This window comes from Anabrus simplex, chromosome 1 (genome assembly GCF_040414725.1).
Source record: "Anabrus simplex isolate iqAnaSimp1 chromosome 1, ASM4041472v1, whole genome shotgun sequence".
NCBI lineage: Eukaryota > Metazoa > Arthropoda > Insecta > Orthoptera > Tettigoniidae > Anabrus > Anabrus simplex.
In genome coordinates, this window is record NC_090265.1 from 1,575,955,534 (window position 1) to 1,575,970,328 (window position 14,795).

General features: G+C 36.4%; 1 protein-coding gene across 2 annotated transcripts in view; it reads right to left on the reverse strand.

Moving 5' to 3' along the window:
* The window catches only part of LOC136858548 (nose resistant to fluoxetine protein 6), a 233,412-nt gene that overhangs the window by 86,653 nt on the left and 131,964 nt on the right, over positions 1–14,795 (reverse strand). For both annotated transcript variants that reach the window (XM_067138166.2, XM_067138168.2), the window contains one exon: positions 4,384–4,463. In XM_067138166.2, the coding sequence (XP_066994267.2) occupies positions 4,384–4,463 (80 nt within the window). The remainder of the gene's footprint in view (positions 1–4,383; positions 4,464–14,795) is intronic.

Here is a 14,795-nt window from a genome sequence, read left to right on the forward strand (position 1 = left end):
TTCTTATCTTCTAACAGGAGTGTTCAAGGAGGCACATTTCTGTTTCATTATAAAGATTGAGCTGTTTATTGCTCTACCCACACCAAAAAAATCTTTTGGGCGCATTGACTCAATGCTCCGGAAAGTATAATTGTGTGAACTTTTGACATGCAGCTTGATACTGCGATTTTAGCCAAGGACATTCTAATAATTTTTATGTTTGTACAGACACCTACATTGATATCCTCTTTTTATGACTTGTGAGAGCAATCAGGATCCTGATTTTTCACCATACAGGTTTGAGTTTGAGGCTGATGATGCCCTTAATATGGGCAAAACATGTCCCTTAAGATTTTATAAAAATATTTAATTTCTAAAAGAGATCTCTTTGTATTGAATAGGTGGATATTAAAAAAATAATAACACTTGTAACATACTTTGTATATTGGTGAACTTGTCGATTGCTTTGTACAAATCTACAGTTTTCCTTTTGATACATATACCATTTATTATTATTATTATTATTATTATTATTATTATTATTATTATTATTATTATTATAATGGAGATGGGAGCCAGAACGGGTTTGATGGTCAACAACATTGGAAATGTGCCAACATTTCAACGGCCAGGATGTCAGGGAACAATATCGGATGTAACCTTCTCATCAGAGGATATTACGCCTAAGATTTCTGAATGGCAAGTGATCGAGAACTACATGGGGAGTGATCATCAATATATCATCTTTCGATTGCTCCAAGAATCTCCTCAAGAAAGAAACATCTTGCGCAGGCCAGCACGGTGGAACGTAGCCGGTATCGACAAGGAAAAGTTCATTGATGTAATACGGAATGGAATGGACCACATAACTGAAAAATGTTTTGCTCATAGAGGGAAAGAAGCAGCTGGTGTATGTGTTGAACTCACTATGCAGCTAATCCATCAAGCATGCAACGCTTCAATGTCCCAAAGGAGACCGCGAAACAGCAAGCGCCCAGCGTACTGGTGGAACGAAGAGATTGCTGAACTGAGAAAGAATTGTCTGCGACTTCGACGCAGGGCTCAGAAGATGAGAGGCAGTCAAGAGAATACCTCAGTCACAGCGGAGTACAAGTCAGCAAAGAAGGAACTCTGTAATGCAATCAGAAAAAGTAAAGCCGATAAATGGTGGGCACTGGCTAAAGAAGTAGAAGATGATCCATGGGGACAAGGTTATAAGATTGTAATGAAGAAACTCGGGACATTTTCAACCCCGAGTGCGGATCTGCAAACAATTAAACAAATTATGGATACACTATTCCCAGATTATCCAGAGAGGATTGACTGTGAAGATGAAAAAGAACTGGATGATATACCCCTCTTCACTGTAGAAGAGCTGAATAGAGCTATTAGCTATCTTAGAAACAAGAAAACTCCAGGACCAGATGGTATACCTACAGAAGTGCTAAAGATAAAATCAGAACTTTGTCCAGAACTGTTGCTGAATATGTACAATCATTGTCTGAAAACGGGTGTTTTTAGTCCCCGATGGAAAATGGCTCGTTTGGTTCTGATCAGCAAAGGAAAACTTGGTGGTTATAGACCTTTATGTATGCTGGACACAGCTGGAAAAGGCCTGGAGAAACTTCTGCAGCCCAGAATCCTCTCAGCAGTTCAACTAGCAGGGGATCAATCTGTTCGCCAACATGGATTTCGGAGAGGACGCTCGACGCTAGATGCAGTGTGGGAGGTGGTGAATACAGCAGAAAGGGCACAAATAGGTAACCATCATTCCCATAAATTGACACTTCTCGTGACCCTGGATGTGAAGAATGCCTTCAATTCAGCAAGATGGAGCGACATGTTGGTAGCTCTTGAAGAAACTTTCAAGCTACCACAATATCTTATGCGCATAATGAGAGATTACTTCAAAGATCGCACCTTGTTGTATGATACGGAAGATGGAGAAAAGACAAAGCGTCTGACGGCTGGTGCAGCACAGGGATGGATTCTTGGTCCAAATCTTTGGAACAAAATGTATGATGCCTTGTTACGTTTGGAGATGCCAGAGGACACGAAGCTTGTGGGCCACGCTGATGATGTGGCCACCTTGATAGTAGCTCGTAATGTTGAAATGGCTCAAATTAAACTGAACCAGGTGATGCGGCGTATAAAAGAATGGATGATGAGCCACAGTCTAACATTAGCGGAACACAAAACGGAGATAGTTCTTCTGACGAGGAAAAGGATCGATACTCTTGTACCAATGACTGTTGGAGAGTCAGTGATAGAAACATCTGCAAGCACAAAATATCTAGGAGTGACACTTGACTCCAAGCTCATATTCTGGAATCATATTCAGAGAGCGACAGATAAGGCAGTAAAATACATGACTGCACTTAACAGACTAATGGGAAATATTAAAGGTCCGAAATCCAGTAAACGACGTCTTCTCATGTTGACAATTCAGCCGGTGCTCCTGTATGTCTCTGAAATCTGGGCTGAATCCTTGAGATTTGCTTGGTATCGGAGGAGGATAGCTGCCGTACAACGGAGAGCGGCTTTACGTATTGCATGTGCATACCGCACGGTTTCCGAACCTGCAATCCTCATGGTGGCAGCAATAGCCCCAATAGACCTGCTTGCATTGGAGTGACATGAAATCTGGTGTACCTAAGGAGAGCTGGGAAAGAAATGTGCAAAGAAGCATGCCTTCAGTCAACTGATGAGGCGATGGCAGCTCAGATGGGAAAGTGACCCTCGAGGCAAATGGACCAAACGACTGATACCACGCTTGGATATCTGGGTTGAAAGGGCCCATGGTGAAGTAAATTACTACCTCACACAGCTTCTAACAGGACATGGATATTTCCAGAAATTCCTCCATAAATTGGGCAGAGCGAGTGACGCAGCATGCATATACTGTGATGACATTGACGATGTATTTCACACCTTTTTTGTATGCGGCCATTGGATGATTCAGAGAAGATGTGTGGAAACTGAACTAGGAGAACTGACAATAGATAATATTATTTTGGTGATGCTGCAAAACCAGGAATCCTGGGATCGCGTGGCAGTGCATGGGGAGGACATCCTTCGTCAGAAGAAGAAGGATTTGGGAGCATACGAACGTTCGTAAAGGAGAAATGAAGAAAGAAGACATCTGAAAGACAAAGCACGATATCACCCTGAAGTAATGCGAGAGCGGTTCCGGGGTGATGATACACATCGTGGGATAGGGTGTGTGGTTTTTAGTAGGTAAGAATCCCACACACTTGTGGAGTGCGGACCCTTCACAAGTGTCTTTTGAAGATTTTCCACAATCCCTCGTAAAAAAAAAATAATAATAATAATAATAATAATAATACATTCTAATGTATACATTACCAGATGAATTGTATAGCACTGGTGTTATCCTGCTGGAAGAAGGCATACTACTTTTCTTCCATAGTCAACATTTCAAAAAATGGCTGCAGTATGTTTTGCACATAATATTCTGAGTTTACTGTACCATAAAACAAAATAGGGCCAATTATTCTGTGTGCATTATGCTAGAGCAGATATTAACTTTCTGATCGTGAAGAGGAATTTCATGCTCTGCATAAGGAATGTCATTGTCCCAATACCTTGAATTCAGAAAATTCACATAACCACTTACATGGAAATAAGCTTCATCTCTCATAATTAAAAATGAAGGATTGACAATACCATTTGACACACTGTAGCATCCACTGTTACAAGGGCAGCTGTATCTCGTGGTGTTAACTGATGAACCACTGACATTTTGCAAGGATAAAGTGTTACATTTTCAGTCTCTGTAATGCTGATCTTGATGAATTACCACACTTCTGTGCCAATCGGCATGAAGATATCCTTGGACTCATATCCATTCTTGCTTGAATATCTGCAAACTTCTCGTAGAAATTTGAGAACAGTTCTGTCATGTGATTTCTTCTTTAGGGAAACTGTCTCAACTAGAAATATCCATTGTCCGGTACTCTAAATCACCATACTGGGAAAGCAATACTAATAATGCTGATTATATGCAACAAACTAAACATTCATTCTATGTGCTTACTGTCAACCATGCTCACTGCACCGTTTGGCCACACACTGTATCTCCATCACTTGGAACAAACAAGTATTTCCCCAGTCCACCTGCATGGCAGCACTGGCTAAAGTGCAGGTAAATTTTCACTACCTCTCCCTGTACAATTGGATATATATCCATCAATGGTCATCTAAAAGTAAGTACTGGTCCTTTCTTTTTTTCCTGCCAGTGAGGTGTGCAATAATGTTCAATGGGCTCAACTCTTACCACTCAAGGTACTGTATTGTGTAGAAGCTTTTGAACTGCCTCTGTAATATGAGCATTCTTATTGTGTGGGTAGTGAATTTTTGGGATATGGGTTCAGTCACACTTACCTAGTTGATAAGAACAGAAGACATGTTGCAATAATGAAGAATTGCATATCATTGGACAAGTACCAACTCCACGACATGCACTGTAAAACAAGAAGCAAGTCTTACATGTAATAAATAGCTGACAGAAAATATTTTATATTTTGAGTAAGATAATAGCAATAATAAAAAAATAAATTCAAAAACTGCATTTAACAAGCTATGTATGAAAGTTTACAGTTACAGCAACTTCTTTATTTTTTCTATTTGGAGATATGCACCATATTTCAAATTTATGTTAAACCAATTTAACCCTTTTAAGAGTGGGCATGTTTAAGAAGAGTATGCCTAGAAAGACCAGCTGTTTACAAGGTAGTGTGGTAAAAAAAAGATCTAGACATATTTAAAAACTTTCCTTTCATCAATCCTTATCATAAATTGTAACTAAGATATCCATAGAATTTTCTTCTGAAATACTGAGAGAACTATGCCTTTTTTGCAAAAAATGCAGGAAAGAGATATTGTGAATGACTATTTCAAATCTCATTTTTTGTTTAGTCCATCAAACAAAGCAAAGCAAAGTCATCTGCACACAAGCCATAAAGGCCCTTGGAGAGGTGGAAGGTTAAGACTTCCACTATCCGTAACCTTGGCACATGGTGGGGTAGAGTGGTTAGCTCAGTGCCCGGCCACCTTTTCCCCTGAAATTAACCTGGTACTCACTTTTGGTGTAGGTTGAGTGAACTTCGGGGCCATGTGCACCTTCAGAAATAGAAATCTCATTTCAAATATTTTTCAAATTTTTCAAATTTTTCAAATCAAACCCATGCCCTCTTGGGTGAACTGAGCATGTCTTTACCACCTCAGCCAGGCAGCCCCTTTATTCCATCAACAAACTATAATTTATTTCTCAATTTAATTTATGCAATTTATTTAGTAATTGCGCAGTGGGACAATAATGCATAGTTTATGCAGGATGCAGATGGTGACCTACGAAGGTCGAACAGAAGTTGAACAACATCTGGAGAGGATTCACCTTTGCCCATTGCAACATGCTCCAGTACCTGGGCATCTAACTAGATCACATCCTTCAGGAAGCAGTGCCAAGAACTGAAGTGCAAGATCTGTTCAAGGAACATGTCCTGCAGAAGCTGACGGGCTCGATATAGGGAGCGAAACCCCAGGTTCTGCATTCATCAGTCTTGGGACACTGCTTCATAGGAAGAGAGTACAGGGCACCAGTTTGGGAAGAATATGCTTAAACCAAGTTATAAACATAACTCTGAACAAGTCGATCTGCATAGTTAGTGGCTGCCTGAGACAGTAAATTGCTGTCAAAGTGACTGACTTCAGTGCATCAGATCTACCTTCTCACTGGTATTGCTGTGTTGAGACAGGGGAAGTAAAGAGGTGAAACTAGACAAGGGCCTCGGGCAGCCAATGCTTGACCTTTTGGTGACTGCACCCTGCCTTAAATCCAGGAAGAGCTTTATTCAGAGGGCAGTGGCTCTGCAGACCAAACCCGAGATCCGGTGTGTGTCACTCTGGAAGGAAACAGCACCAGTTCAAGAAGGCTTCCTTTCTAAAGAAGAACTAAGCAGTGGACATCAATTACTGTATGTCACTTGGAGGACCTGAAACTGGATAAGGTCAGGGGTGTCAAAGTTCCAAAGCAGTCTTGTGAAGTAGGGCTTTGCTGCAAATGCAAGATGTGACTGCGGAGAGATCCAGTCCTCAGGGCACTTATTCGCTTGCTAACAGATGAACTCCTGCACTCAGGAAGATCTCGTGCTTGCCACGGATAGAGAAATAAGAGGTGCTGAGTTCTGGAAAGGAAAAGTTTAGTATGTCTCCTAGATATGAAAAGTAAAGTAAGTAAGTACTGTTATTATTGAACTAGCAGTTACCTGCGGCTTTGCTCGCGTAGATTTTATAATTTGACAAAAGTAATTGTTCCTTGGTACTGTACTAACACATTATATGAAAATCCCCAAAGTATAAAAACTCACTGAAAAACTGAGCTTTATTTACCCCAGAAACTCTTTGTAAACAATGTTTGTGATACTGCCTTTCAGGGCTAAGATGACCAGGTGACACAGAACTGTACATGTGAGAAAAAGTTTTCTCTAAACTCGGAAAAAACAAACATGTTTCTTTATTTTTGAAGGAGATTCCGAATACCTATTTCCACATCTGTAACATCGTCAGTTTTTGAGATATGAGTATCTCCATAAAAATAATTCATCCCTTTTATCAGACCTTCCCCCACCCCTAACCCCATCTAAGTAGATTTTCCGTAAACAAAAATATACGTGTTTATTTTTAAAGGAGATTCCAAATATCAATTTTCACGTCTGTAACATCTTCAGTTTTTGAGGTATACTGTAAGTATCCAATTAAAACAGAATTAAACTTTTTTACTTATTTTCACCCCACCCCCCTAAGTCAATTTTCTGAAAACAAATAAATGTGTGTTTATTTTTGAAGGGAATTCCAAATACCAATTTTCATGTCTGTAACAACTAGTTTTTATTAGATGTAAGTATCCTCATACAAATAATTCAATTAATTTTTCAATTCTTTCACTCCCTTTTAATTGGATTTTCCTAAATCAAAGGAATATGTGTTCCTTTACTTTCAAAGGAGATTCCAAATAGCAATTTTCATGTTGCAACATCTTTTGTTTTTGAGATAATAGTATCTTCATACAAATAATTCAACTAATTTTTCAATTCTTCCCTCACCCCCCCCCCGACCCCCCTTTAAGTAGATTTCCGAAATCAAAGGAATACATGTTTCTTTACTTTTTAAGCAGATTCCAAATACCAATTTTCACATCTGTAAATTCTTCAGTTTTTGAGATATCAGTATCCTAATAAAAAGAATTCAAGCACATTTTCAGTCATTTTTATTACCCCCCACCCAAGTGGTTTTTCCAAAAACAAAAAATTAATAGAGATAAAAACCATTTTTCACTTCTGTAATATGTTAAGTTTTTAAGATATACTGCAGACATGCTCATTTTAAAATTTCACCCCCTTTTTAATTCGCCTTAAGTGGAGTTAAAGGAGAACAACAAAACTTTGATTTCCACCTATTCAATACTTTAAAAGCAATTATAAAATTAGGATCTCATCCTTATTTTATTGCTAAATTATTAAAAACATAGGACATGTTTCGTTCAATTTTTGAACATCTTCAGCTATACACATTTTTAACAAGGTTAAAACCGGTAACATTATTCTAATAACTTGCACTTACTGTTTATTGCTAACAGACTTAATCATAATAACTATTAAAATTGTTTTGAATATAAAACATTATATATTACGTCATCTTATTAAAACAATATTACTATTTGTAGTGTTTGAAACTTTAAAATCTTGTTCTAATATTTGAAATATAATGTCACAAGTTAGTCATATATAAATACAAATTCATGACTTGCTTGTAGACTTTACCAGTGTAGAGCAATTCTGGTATAGCAAGACGTTAAATATTTAAAGTAAGACAAATTTATAACCAATAATCAACAGTGTGCTTCATTTTGATAATTTACGGACGAAAATAATGTTAGTCATGCCTAAACTCAGCTGTTTTGAGAGTGCACTAAGATTTTATATCCATAAGGTACAACGTGTGGTAAAGCTCAAGCCAATAGTAACAAAAAGATTTTAATGTGTATTCCAACAAATAATTTTAAGATATTCAACAACTTTAACAGATTGTAAATGTATTTATATATGACTAACTTGTGACATTATATTTCAAATATTAGAACAAGATTTTAAAGTTTCAAACACTACAAATAGTAATATTGTTTTAATAAGATGATGTAATAGGTAATATTTTATGTTCAAAACAATTTTAATAGTTATTATGATTAAGTCTGTTAGCAATAAACAATAAGTGCAAGTTATTAGAATAATGTAACCGGTTTTAACCTTGTTAAAAATATGTATAGCTGAAGATGTTCAAAAATTGAACGTCACATGTCCTATGTTTTTAATAAATTAGCAATAAAATAAGGATGAGATCCTAATTTTATAATTGCTTTTAAAGTATTGAATAGGTGGAAATCAAAGTTTTGTTGTTCTCCTTTAACTGACTTTCAATACGGAAAAATGAGGATAGTATCCTGCAATTAAGTGGAGTTTGCAAAAACAAATCACCTACGTTTCTTTACTTTTACAGGAGATTCCAAATGCCAGTTTTTACGTCTGTAACATTGTACGTTTCTGAGATATATTGTAGATATAGTCTTTCTAAAAATTCACCCCATTTTTCCAAAAAACAAGAAAATATGTGTTTTTTATTGTTAAAAGAGATTCGTAATACCAATTTTCAGGATGTGATATCTTCAGTTTTTTGAGATATAAGTATGCCAATTGAACTAAAAATCTTGTAGGTTCTACCTTTTCAATACAAATACAATGTTGTTTAGATGATAATACAACATATATTTTATTGTAGAACTAGTTTTGGCACTCATTTAACTTAATATCAAGGAGTTAATTATATCAATATGTTGTTGTACATTATTATATCGCCAAGTTTTTCTTTACTTATTATGCAGCTGATGATGGTGTCTAAATGAGCGCTGAAACTAGTTCTGCAATATAATATATGTTGTAATACCATCTAACAACATTGTATTTGTATTGGAAAGGTGGAACTTACAAGATTTTTAGTTCAATAGTGATCTCAGTTCAATATGGGCAAATAAGATGAAGCTCCTTACATTTAATATAAGTATCCTTATTAAAGGCATTCAACCACATTTTCACCCTTTTTTCAGCCCTCCTAGTGGGATCTTCCAAAAACAAAAAAAATACATGATTCTTTATGTTTAAAGGAGATTCCAAATACCAATATTCATGTCTGTAACCTTCAGTTTTTGATATACAAGTATCCCCTTTAAAATAATTAAATTTTTCACTTCCTTTCACACTCTCCCCTGCCCTTAACCCTCCAAGTGATATGAGTCATTAATAACGACTCATTCATGCCTTTGTGAAATGATAAAGTCATTATTAACGACTCATTTTTTCAGAGCCGTGTTTCTGGGCAACCATTTAACGAATATCATCGAACTTTGCACTAATCGCTAGTTCAGTTCATTAGCTATTTCCTGATGATAAGGTCTGGATTTTCATACATTCAACAGTGACAAAACCATTTATCATCTCTCCTGTAGCAGAACCAGTAAAAAGTGTTGGAAAAATATATTTTTCAATCTTCTCGACATCCCTGTATCTGATGCATTTGTTTCGTTTTCTAAGAATACAGATAAGCCTATAGACCGAGATGAGTTTGTGGACTGCAATGTATTAGATTTAGCAGATGGAGTTCAGCCTGAACATCCAAGACTCAGCTGGACAAAAAGAAAGATTAAGCATAGTTTGTTCAGAAGATCTTGCCATAAAAAGAAAGCAAAGCAACTTCTGGTGCCCTAAGTGTAATTGTGGCACTCATCCTACTTGCTACCATAAGATGAAACACTTCTACAGGCCCATAGTAAAGGGGAGGAAAAGAAAAACTCTTGCAAGTGACTTGAAGTAAAGAATTATGCCCGAAGAGGAGATGTACATAACTTTGTACATAACTTTATGTTCTTTAGTTTTATGGTAAATATGTACTCTAAGTCTTTTGTTGCTAACAAAATGGTGAAAATTTTATACCTTTTGTATCGGTCTTTTATAGTTTTGAAGGTACGTACAGTGAAAGTTGAAACATTTTTTTCAAAAGTGAAGAACTGCAATTCACCACCCCCAATAAAATAGAATCAAGGTATGCACCAAATATTATTACATAATCACATTCTCTAGTTTATACTGAACAAGAAGATATGTAATATGATATATTTTATTGTAATTTTGTATTTTTTATACATTTTTTAAAAAACTTGTACGAAGACGTTACAGTCGCTTATCGCTTACTTTGAAGGTTAAGTGAATTTTCCGAAAACAAAAAGTACGTGTTTCTTTATTAATAAATGATCTTCTAATACCAGTTATCATGACTGTAACATCTTCAGTTTTTGAGATATATGTGACCGGGCGAATTGGCCGTGCAGTTAGGGTGCGCAGCTGTGAGCTTGCATCTGGGAGATAGTGGGTTCGAACCCCACTTTCGGCAGCCCTGAAGATAATTTTCCGCAGTTTCCCATTTTCACACCAGGAAAATGCTGGGGCTGTACCTTAATTAAGGCCAGGGCTGCTGCCTTCCCATTCCTAAGCCTTTCTTATCCCATTGTTGCCATAAGACCTATCTGTGTTGGTGCAATGTAAAGCAAATAGCAAAAAAAGACATACATGTGTCCTCATAAAAGGAATTCAACTGCTTTTCACCCTTGCCCCCAAGATGATTTTCTCCACAAAATGTGTGTTTCTTTATTTGTAAAGGGGATTCCAAATACCAATTTTCACATCTGTAACAACTTTAGTTTTTATTAGATTTGAGTATCCTCATACAAATAATTCAGTTAATTTTTCAATTCTTTCACACCGCTTAATTGGATTTTCCAAAATTAAAGGTATCCATGTTTCTTTACTTTCAAAGGAGATTCCAAATAACAATTTTTACATCTGCAACATCTTTCATTTTTGAGATAATAGTATCTTCATACAAATAATTCAGCTAATTTTTCAATTCCCCCCCCCCCCCTCCCCCTGCCGAATGGATTTTCCGAAAACAAATAATATGTATTTCTTTATTCTTAAAGGAGATTCCAAATACCAATTTTCACATCTATAACATCTTCGGTTTTTGAGATATCAGTATCGTAATAAAAAGAATTCAACCTCATTTCCAGTCATTTTTACCCCCCACCCAGGTGGTTTTTCCGAAAACAAAATAGATGATTCTTTATTATTAATAGAGATTAAAAAGACCAATTTTCACTTCAGTAACATGTTATGGTTTCGAGATATACTGTAGATATGCTCATTTTAAAATTTCACTCCTTTTTTAGTTTCCCTTAATTGAATTTTCCAAAAAACAAATCACCTATGTTTCTTTACATTTACAGAGATTCCAAATACCAATTTTTACATCTGTAATTCTCAATCCTAAGATTGGTTAGCAGCAATTCGTCTTGTCCACTCTTCTCTGTAATCCGCTAATCTCTTCATTTCCACATATGAGCCTGTTCCTACGTCATCTGTGATCTGTCTTGAATATTGCAGTCTAGGTCTTCCTCCTCTTTTACCTTGAATCATTCCTTCCATGACATTAACTATGAAACCATTGTGCCTATAGAGATGGCCAATTAATTGGTCTCTCCTCTTTTTTATTGTTGCTAAAGAGGATCTTTTTCACCTATTCATCGAAGAACTTCTTCATTTGTGAGTTTTGCTGTCCATGAGATCTTTTCCATCTTCCTCCAGCACCACATCTCAAATGCTTCCAGACGTTTCTTATCACATGCACTAACAGTCCATGTTTCTGAGCCATACAAGGCCACACTCCAGACATAGCACTTAATAAATGTCTTCTTAGTCTCCACATTTAAATTCCATGTAAGTAGTATCCTTTTCTTGTAATAAGCAATCTTTGCTTGGGCAATTCTGCTCTTTATATCAACTGAACTTTTGCCATCTGGAGTGATTTTACTTTTTAAGTAGGTAAAGACATTTACTTGCCTTAGTGGTATATCACTAATTCTGATATCGACTGCAATATGTTGGCGGTTGCATACCATAATTTTTGTATTAATTTTCATGTTATATTTATCTCTCAATATCTAATTAATTTTTAATAATGCACTTTGTAGTTTCTCTTCGTTCTCCTCTATGACAGCTATGTCATCAGCAAATCTTATAATTTTGATTTCTACTCCATTTATCTTTATCCCTTCCATATCCTCTTTACATTACTCAATGCCTTTCTCAATATACAGGTTGAACAGCACTGGTGACAAATTACATCCCTGTCATACTCCTTTCTTTATATAAGCCTCCCATACTTCACCAATTATGTTTATGATGCCTCTTTGGTTGTTATAGAGTTCATTTACTATTCATCTATCCCTAAAATCTAGACCAACACTAGTCATAATCTTCATTAACATATTCCAGTTCACATTATCAAAAGCTTTTTCTAAATCCACGAATGCAATAAACAATGGTTTTCTTACATCTAGCATTTTGTCTATAACTTGTCGTAATATTAGAATAGCTTCTCGTGTGCCTCTATTTCATCTGAATCCAAACTGATCTTCAGCCAAATGTGATTCAATTTTATTGCTTATTCGGTTATACGAGGTATATTATTCTTGTCAATATTTTTGACATGTGCGACAATAGACTCAAGGTGTGATGTTCTTCACATTTTATAGTTCCAGGTTTCTTTGGTATAGGGATTATGAAAGACTTTTTAAAATCTTCTGGAATTTCTCTGGATTCATATATTTCTGTGATCAGTTGCCGTGTGTTTCATCATCCAGTCTCTGTATCATTTCTCCAGTTAGTTCATCGCATCCTGGCGCTTTATTTGGTTTCAGTTCTTTCACAGCCTTAAGGTATTCTTCTTTTGTTAAAGAGGGTCCCAGTTGATCATTTGTAATGTTGTCTTCATTTTTGAGGTCATTTATGTCAGTAGGATCTTCATATAATGTTTCTATATATCGCTTCCATCTTTCTCCCACTTCTTTGTTCTCAAACAACAGTTTCCCATTTTCACTTAATATGCTGTTACTACGGCCAGTGACTGTTCTGAATTGTTTCTTAATCAATTCATAAGCCCTTTCCATGTTTCCTTTCTCCATTCTTTCTTCTATTTCTTTGCATTGTCTCATTATATATTCTTCCTTAGCCTTCTTTGCTTCTCTGCTGACTAGGTTTCGGAGTCTTTTATAGTTTCCGATTCCTTCTTCACTCTTTGAGTTTTTAAATTTCCTCCTTTCTTCTATAAGTTCAAGCACGTAATCTGTAACCCATGGTTCTCATGCTTGTTTCATCGTTTTCCCTAATACCTGATTTGCAGCTTCTACAATAGAGTGTTTAAGGCCCATCCATTTCTCATTTATTGTAGATATAGCCTTTCTAAAGATTCACCCCATTTGTCACTCCTGTTTAACCCCTATTATTTGGATTTTTCCAAAACAAAAAAAACACATGTTTCTTTATTTTTAAAGGAGATTCCAAATACCAATTTTCAGGACTGTATTATCTTCAGTTTTTGCGATATAAGTATCCTCATTAAAGGCATTTTCATCCTTTTTCACCCTTTTTTTCATCCCCTCTTAGTGGTATTTTCCAAAAACAAAAAATATGTTTCTTTATTTCTAAAGGAGATTCTAAATACCAATTTTTACATCTAAAAATTTTTAAATTTCTGAAATATAGATACACTCATTTTAAAAATTCACCCTCCCCCTCTTTTCACCCCCTAAGGGAAGGAATATCCAAAAATCCACCCTTAATGAGCACCTACATTGCAATATAAATGTATCCTCAAAATTTCATTTCTTTATATCCAGTAATTTGGGCTCAGCGATGATGAATCAGTCAAGACAGATTATTTTATACAAGGGTTGGAACTTAAATAGTGGCAACACTGCTGTGGAGATGCTATGCAATGGAATCTAATATTGTCACTGATAGCACACGTTGGTTACATACCTACCTTACCTCAGAGCAAATGGACTCGCCCTTCTGACATCACCTGCGTGCGCACAAGTGAGAGAAACACAGTCACTTGTGAGCTAGCGGTCTAACGTAACGTTGTCACTATGTTTTCCAAACAGGAACATCGGAGTTGGAATAAGATTGAATGTGCCAGAGGTTGTATAGCATGACAGTGTCATCAAAGTCTTCAAGAGGCTTGAGGGGAATCTGCACTGCCTTACAGAACAGTGGCACGTTGGGTAAAAGCCTTCAACGATGGTCGGCAAACAGTGGCGCACATTAATCGGGCAGGTTGTCCTTCGAATGAAGAAGAAGTGCATGCTCTTGCCGTGTTACAGGACAGTGATCAAAACCAGACGATTCATGAGCATTCGCTTTAAAACTCTTGCAGAGATTCGACAGGCAGTAGACCACTCCATTCGCACCCTCAACAGAACAGGCTCTGCTAAAGGTATACTACGACTTCAAAATTGCTTCATTTAAACCTAAGAATTTCATTTTTGTCCGTATTGAACTGAGAATGGAAGATAGGAAAAGGTGGACCCTTTAAGTTTTCCTATCTTCCATTCAAAATTGCTGGCAACAGGTTATACTCAATGCTGGTGACTACATTGAAGGACAGTAAAGGTTGCTAACATGTAACTCTTTTGTATCTGTTGTAAATAAATAATTGCCACTATTTAAGTTCCAACCTTCGTATATATATTAGCAAGATACCCGTGCTTCACTACAGTATTATACTGATATTTATAATTGAATGCTTAACATTTTATATATAACCACCGAAATTCATGATCTGACTCGTTT